Below are 7,500 nucleotides of genomic sequence, written 5' to 3'. Positions count from 1 at the left end.
AGGAGGAACAGAACCTACATCCTGTGTTTGCAGGCAATTCACAAAAGCTACGCCTCGCCTTTTGTTGGCATCACATGTGTCAATTTCCTACCCAAGGCCCTCCAGGTTTATGGTGCTCACATAGTAAACATCTTCGTTTCCATGCGTTGGATCCCTCTACAATGGATGAGATACGGTTGTAGGGACTGACGCTCCAGACGATAAAGTCGTGGAAACAGCTTTGCGTCTGTGTTCAAACCCTGACGTCAGACATCCTTCAACAAGAGGCACAATCTCCAGATGCTGACGTGTGACATCACTGTAAGTCACTAAGGATAAAAATGATCTGATGCTCAATTACTTAATATTGTAATAGGTGTTGTTTTGAGAGTTCAGTAGTTTTGTAAACGCATTCATAAAACGACCCTTTAGACCAGTATGTAGGGCATACCATTATTAATAATAAAACAACATGATGTATCCTTCACTGAATCAGGGCTAGGCTTGTATTTCCTACAGTTCCCAGCATCAAAACTACCATAGAACCATCACCCTCCTATTCCCAGCATTCAACTACCTTAGAACCATCCACTCCTCTGCTCAGCATTAAAACTACCTTAGAACCATCCACTCCTCTGCTCAGCATTAAAACTACCTTAGAACCATCCACTCCTCTGCTCAGCATTAAAACTACCTTAGAACCAGCCACTCCTCTGCTCAGCATTAAAACTACCTTAGAACCATCCACTCCTCTGCTCAGCATTAAAACTACCTTAGAACCATCCACTCCTCTGCTCAGCATTAAAACTACCTTAGAACCAGCCACTCCTCTGCTCAGCATTAAAACTACCTTAGAACCAGCCACTCCTCTGCTCAGCATTAAAACTACCTGAGAACCAGCCACTCCTCTGCTCAGCGTTAAAACTACCTTAGAACCATCCACTCCTCTGCTCAGCATTAAAACTACCTTAGAACCCTCACCCTCCTCTTTGTCCCAGCATTAAACTACCGCAGAACCCTCACCCTCCTCTTTGTCCCAGCATTAAACTACCGCAGAACCCTCACCCTCCTCTTCTGACACCAAACATGAAAGTGAGAGCAAGAGATAGGAAAGAATTGGTAAGAGACATCAGAAAAAATTGAGAGAAGGTGCAAGTGGGGGGGGGGGGGGGGGGGGGGGGGGTTGATCTAGTGAGAGGAAGGGAGGATGATCTAGTGAGAGGAAGGGAGAGAGAGAGAAATCCAAAGGCAGCCAATCAGGGCAGCCGCCTGAGCCCTGGAGCTGCAGTGTCCTGCTGGGCCGCAGTTAGACGCATTAATTGGCTGAAGTGGGAGAGATTAAAGCAGAGCCATGTCAGAGCTCTGCTAATTGATTTAATATTCATGAAATACTAATAACCACGCGGGATGGCAACAGGGAACCAATTTCCACTTGATGCCGTGTTTTCACACCCGCTCAGGAAAGAAATAATATTTTGGCAAGGGGTTGGCGGGAAGTCTTGGGAACACCCAAACTGGCTCCCAGCCTCCTCACCCCCATCCCTCCCTCCCTCCCTCTCTCCCTGATCCTATTAGCATTCAGATTTTTTATCCTGCACGAGTTGATGTCCTACGAACTACAGCCCAGTGTGGTCATGTACTCATCTTCTCACGTGCATCATCCCCAAACCGCTCCATAGTTCAGGCGATAGTGGAGGACATCTACATCCTGTGTGCCCTTGAGAAGATGCAGCAGCAGTAGTTGAAACCCGTACACTGTATCCCGTTAGTTAGCAGAGGTACGAGGACTCACCGGAGGGCTCCTGCGTGCTGCTGGCCGTCGTCGTGGGAGGTGCGACAGGAATCTCTGCTCCGGGGGAAACGTGACACAGGACACAAAGCAACATCGGTTCCATTACGTTGCGCAAACTCTGCTCATGTCATTCATATTTAATTAATATCCACCGTAGTACAGTCAATGAACAGTCATAACTTGCATGCATGTGAATTTGTTTGTGAGTGTGTGTGAGTGCTCTGCACACTCATGTGTTTTTCATGCTTGCCGGTGTAGGAACTGAAACCTAAAATAGGTATAAGGAATATCGTCGGCCCATTCGATCTGTTTGTTTCGCATTCTTCTCCTCTTTTCGACAGACAAGCCTGTCATGTTATCGTGAGTGTTGGGCCATTTTTTCTTATTGTTATAGGGGCCTGCAGTCAGGAAGAAGAAACACTGTATCCTTACAGCCGGCTCAGGTGGAGAAAAAACAAACAACTCGGAAGATTAGATCAAAAGAGGAACACCGGCCTCCATTCGATGTTAGGGCTGAGAACGATGTTACTGTTCTAATCTGTTCTCCTCCCTGTCTGCTTCCTTCAGGCCCCCGTAGGACCAGCTGCCCTGGGGAGGGGCGGGGGGGGGGTGAAACACCAGCTCTTTTAGACTCCATTCTCAGGTCTTCCTCTCTAATCTTTGAGTGTGTGTGTGTGTGTGTTTGTGCGTGCATGCCCATGCACGTGTGTGTGGTAGGAAGTGGACACTGGGAGAAAGCCATGCGTGAAGCAGCCCCCTGTTATCTCTAAAGCGGAGCAGGATGACAACAGATGACACAGAGATACACACACTCACACACTCACTCACTCACACACTCACGCACACACTCAAACACACAAACACACTCAAACACACAAACACTCACACACAAAACGCTGAAGATTGCAACTTTGTTAGTGTGGGCAGGGGAGAAGAGGGCCAAGATAAGGCCCTTTAGTGCTGAGTGGCAAACAGGGACTTTGTTGAGGCACAACAATGTATGGAAGCTCAGAAGGTACAAAGGAGCGGGAGGCTGTGGGGGAGGGGGCTTCAACAGCAGTTTTGCTATAGCTGCGCTGCTTAGACAACACAAGGAAATAACCTCTTATTTTCACACAAAAAAACCCATTCCCCATTCCAGAGTAGGAAAATACATTATTCATTAGACTTGTATTCCAGCTCCGTCTGCTAGATCTCCCTGGTTCTATTGGGGACTATATTTAACGACTTGGCATGACAGATGAGATTTTCCAAAAGTATTTGATCAAATCATCCGTCAGTTCGCGGAACAATAAGTGAACAGTTTTCGAGAGATTTCCACACAATCTCCACGGGGACAGGGAGTGTTCTGCTGACGTGCAAGTTATTCCCTGCTCCCCGTTCCCATAGATACTAAAACCATTTGTCAAATAGATATTTACTGATGTACTGTACATACGGTCAGTACATCTTTCACTTAATCTCTCCCCCGCATTTTGAATTACTGTAACTTTTAGGGACGTGTACTTCCCAAATGTACGCAAATTCATAGTGACTGCGAGGCACGGCCATAATCCCACACATGCCATAATGTTTATTTGTGGACATAAGACAGAACCAACCATATGTTGAAATGTATCGACAACAATGGCCGCTCTGGCTGCCAATAGGGAGGAGCTGGTGGTGCTCAACGTGGGCCTGACCGTCTTCCAAGCAGGACCCAAGCAGCCACGCACGGCCCTCTAAGTCAGGGAGCATGTTTCCTATAACCAGCTCGTGTAGATTCTGCTACCCAGCTTAAGCTTGTATAGATGATGTCACCGATATAATGTGACTCATTGCTAAAATGAAACTTGGCTAGCTCTTTTTGCTAAACCTAATGGGCCAAACAAACTCTCCCCCACCCCTGTTCCAGAGTGCCCCCCCCCCCCCAGTTAAACTCAGAGACATGAGCTATCTGCGCTGTCTCTTTAAATGCCCTCGTTTCCCAGCGAGATCCCTATTCAGATCTATGATGTTAACGCCTTAATCCCTTGTATCCAATTAAATTGAAGCAACCAATTAAAATGCTGTTGTCTTACAGTGGGACAATGGGCCAATTAAAAATAGCAGAACTCGCAGCAAAACCTGTGATTCCGCCTTCGCACCCTCCCTCCGATACCTTATAGCCTCCCGTGGCATCGGATGTTCCCTCCCGGCTGCAACCTGAGTAAGCCCCTGGATTAACAGACCATCAGCTGTTGAGAACAAGTAGAACAGAAAGGTTCTGAGAGCGTTCGGCCCTCCGGCGTCATGTGTTTTCTCTCACAGGGTGTTCTGTAAGACCCGTCGTGTCGCTGCTGCTAACGATCTCGCCGGCCTTTTGCGAATCGCTTGCGAGACTCTCGGAGAAACCAACAAAGAGTTAGGGCTTCTTATCCCCCATAACCCGGGGGCTGCGGTTTAAACAGTGTGTTTATTTAAACTGGGAGATTAACGTGACTGGACCACTGACAGTCCGACACGAAGGGCTTGTCTGAGGAGAAGCAGATGGAAGAGAGGAGGAAGACGAATGATGGCCGTAGTCGCACTCGTTACACTTAGCACTTTAAATGGCATGTTCCAAAGTAAGGTTTCATTGTGTGTGTTTGTGTGTGTGTGTGTGTGTGTGTGTGTGTGTGTGTGTGTGTGTGTGTGTGTCGTGTGTGTGTGTGTGTGTGTGTGTGTGTGTGTGTGTGTGTGTGTGTGTGTGTGTGTGTGTGTGTGTGTGTGTGTGTGAGTACATGAGTGTTCGTCTAGGTAAAAGGAAGTCCCCCCACATTCAAAATATTGTTCCCATGCATAAACGTGCACTTCTAGGTATACACCCATGGAAAGTTGTTCGGCCTACAGTTTTTTCACGAGCATGTCTCTAAACGTGCTAACCAATAAACGGGTTAGCTACCGAGCTCACATACAAACACAGACCAAAACCGGGGACGGCTTTTAACATTAGGACCCTGAAAACTCCCACTCTGCCGACCTCTGACGCGTCCTCATGAAAACAGGTCCTGTGTGTGTGTGTGCGTGTGTGTGTGTGTGTGTGTGTGTGCATTTGTGATCTATGGGCAGCATCACATAAGGCACGGCGGAGGCTGCGGTGTCCACGTACTTATGCAGGGGGCAATGGGCGAGCGGCTCTGCTGGAAGCCTTTAGCGCAGCGGTTGCACGTGATACCCGTCACCCCGTCCTTACAGGGACACTGGCCCGTGGTTTGGTTACAGGTTTTGCCAGCGGCGCCCACGGGATGGCAATCACATGCTGTGAGGAAACAAGAGGAAGAGAGAGAGGCACAGTGAGTGGTCGCACACGCACACACACACACACACAAACACATACATAAAGGTGAACGTGGGGACATTGCATTCGTACATCTATACACAAAGGAAGAAGTGTGTGTGTGTGTGTGTGTGTGTGTGTGTGTGTGTGTGTGTGTGTGTGTTTGTGCACGACAGCATGGACAGCAGTGGTGGTGCCAACAACAGCAGAGGCAGCAGGTGAGCTGTGAGACAGGTTAAGAGGTGCACAAAGACAGACAGAAATATACATACACATGCATGCATATGTTCAGATATGCATACATAAGTTTGCATGAGACAGACAGAGCAAAGGGTTCAAGCGTGTTTACAAGAGGATCAAATCATGAAGCCTAATCCTAATTGTCTGGTCCTGATTAATGCAGCGCTTTGATGGCCAACCCTGAACGCTCGTCACGTTTCCACCCGGACTGGGGGGTCCATTCAGCACACATGCTCCAGGAATGTCATCACTTTCGAACCCAGCCCGCCCCCCAGTACTTAGTCCAATTCTAGATCACATTACTGACTAACACGACTGGATCTCAGGGCCAAATCCCTGACACATTTGGAATAAATGTGGAGTAACCAGCGACCGCAAGTGATTCTTTTTGATCCCAGGTTGTGTGAATACTGGGGGACTGGCCCAGAGACAATACAGGACTGGATTTGAGCTGGAGAAAAATCGGCCCTTCTGCCTCAGAACGAAGCCTTGCCCAGCAGTGGGATACTTCATTCAAGTAGCACAGCAAGAAAAGCTATCTGGCCGCTTGGAGACCCTGTTTACACTATTATTTTCTGCGTGGAAGGTTTGTGTGAGTCTAACTTTCAGCCCAAGGGGTGTGTTCATCTCTCTCTCTATTCTGTGTTGTGTCACTTGTCACTCTTACAAAATCAAAGGCATCGTCTAATTCTGCTTGGTGTTTTTTTCTTCTTAAAGGGGTAATTAGTAGGTACGCCTGTTGTTTCTGACTGCACCGTGACCGCCTGTTGTTCAGGGGGGTGGGGGGGTTAATACTGGACACCTTTCTTAATTTAATGCGCTACAAATCAAAACATGTCAGAACTGTCGAACAGATGTTTCCATGACAACGCGAAAAACAATCAGTGCAGAGCACCGCAGAAGGACATTTGAAATTCATCTGATTAAGTTGGTAAACAAACAACAAAGTTTATTCCTTATGCATTGTTCTCTGGTCATCTGAGTGAAGAACTGTGCAATAGCAACTGTTTGGAACACCCTGGGTGATCCACACTACGGCTAGCCTAAAAAAGTATGTTTTGTTCCGTGATAAAAACAGATTTGTTATTAATCTAATTACTCCCTAAAATAATAATTATATGGGAGTTTTGTTCACTTCTTGAATAAACATCAGCTTTTCAATCTCTCTCTATCACTTTCTCTCCTTTATCTCTATTGTCAATTTCCCCTGATTCTACTCTTATCCCACTCTGACAAACACACAGTCTTGAACTGTGTGTGTGTGTGTGCGTGTGTGTGTGTGTGTGTGTGTGTGTGTGTGTGTGTGTGAGTGTCTCCCTAATCTATTCTTTAAAGGGTGTGTGCCGATTAGGACTTCTGCACCCACCAATCTGTCACTGCTTTCATTGCCTCGCTGTTTGTGGGGTTAGTTCACACGCCCACACACACACACACAAACACACACGCTCACACCGCTGCAGGAGGCCCAGTAAACAGCATGGAGACCAGGCCGGCACGTCCAGAGGCCAGTAAATTAGGGGGCCTGTCAGTGGAGCTGGAGCAGCAGGGCTTAGTCTGAGCGTGGAGCTCTAGAGCGCTGCAGCCATGTGTGCTTTAACAGAACATCCACCACACACACACACACACAAACAGACACACACCACACTAACACACCCACACACACACACACACACCACACACACAGACAAAGCCCACAGGCTGCCAGTAAATCAAGGTGCACACAGCACATGGCCAACAGGTGGGAGACACCCACTCCCCAAATGCACACACTCACTCACACACACACACACACACACACACACACACACACACACACACACACACACACACACACACACACACACACACACACACACACACACACACACACACACACACACACACACACACACACACAGCCGTCCTCCTCCCTCACATCCACTTCCTGCACTCCTCTCTGACTGATGGAGTGGCTGGGCAGATGGCTTACTGGCTGGAGGACTGCCTGGTTTACCGGCTAGAGGACTGCCTGGTTTACTGGCTGCAGGAATGCCTCGTTTATTGGCTGGATGATTGCCTGGTTCAACTGGCGGAGTAGAATGATGAGTCATCTAACGGGTAGCCAAGTATTAGTATAACCTTTCTGACCGGTTTCATGAACTGGGAACCTGTCTCACTTCCTGACCCAGCGTGTCATGATGAGTACTATGTAGACGCCTTGCTGGCGGCCTGA

General features: G+C 48.0%; 1 protein-coding gene across 1 annotated transcript in view; it reads right to left on the bottom strand.

Annotated features, from left to right (window-relative positions):
* The window catches only part of LOC130379091 (netrin-1), a 62,223-nt gene that overhangs the window by 11,678 nt on the left and 43,045 nt on the right, over positions 1-7,500 (bottom strand). Inside the window, exons 4-5 of the mRNA XM_056585689.1 lie at positions 4,881-5,030; positions 1,772-1,825 (exon numbers count right to left, since the gene is read on the bottom strand). Of these exons, the coding sequence (XP_056441664.1) occupies positions 1,772-1,825; positions 4,881-5,030 (204 nt within the window). The remainder of the gene's footprint in view (positions 1-1,771; positions 1,826-4,880; positions 5,031-7,500) is intronic.

The sequence above is a fragment of the Gadus chalcogrammus genome, chromosome 3, assembly GCF_026213295.1.
Source record: "Gadus chalcogrammus isolate NIFS_2021 chromosome 3, NIFS_Gcha_1.0, whole genome shotgun sequence".
Taxonomy (NCBI): Eukaryota; Metazoa; Chordata; class Actinopteri; order Gadiformes; family Gadidae; genus Gadus; species Gadus chalcogrammus.
Note: the sequence above shows the minus strand (reverse complement) of the source record. Positions and strands in the feature narration are given on the sequence as shown.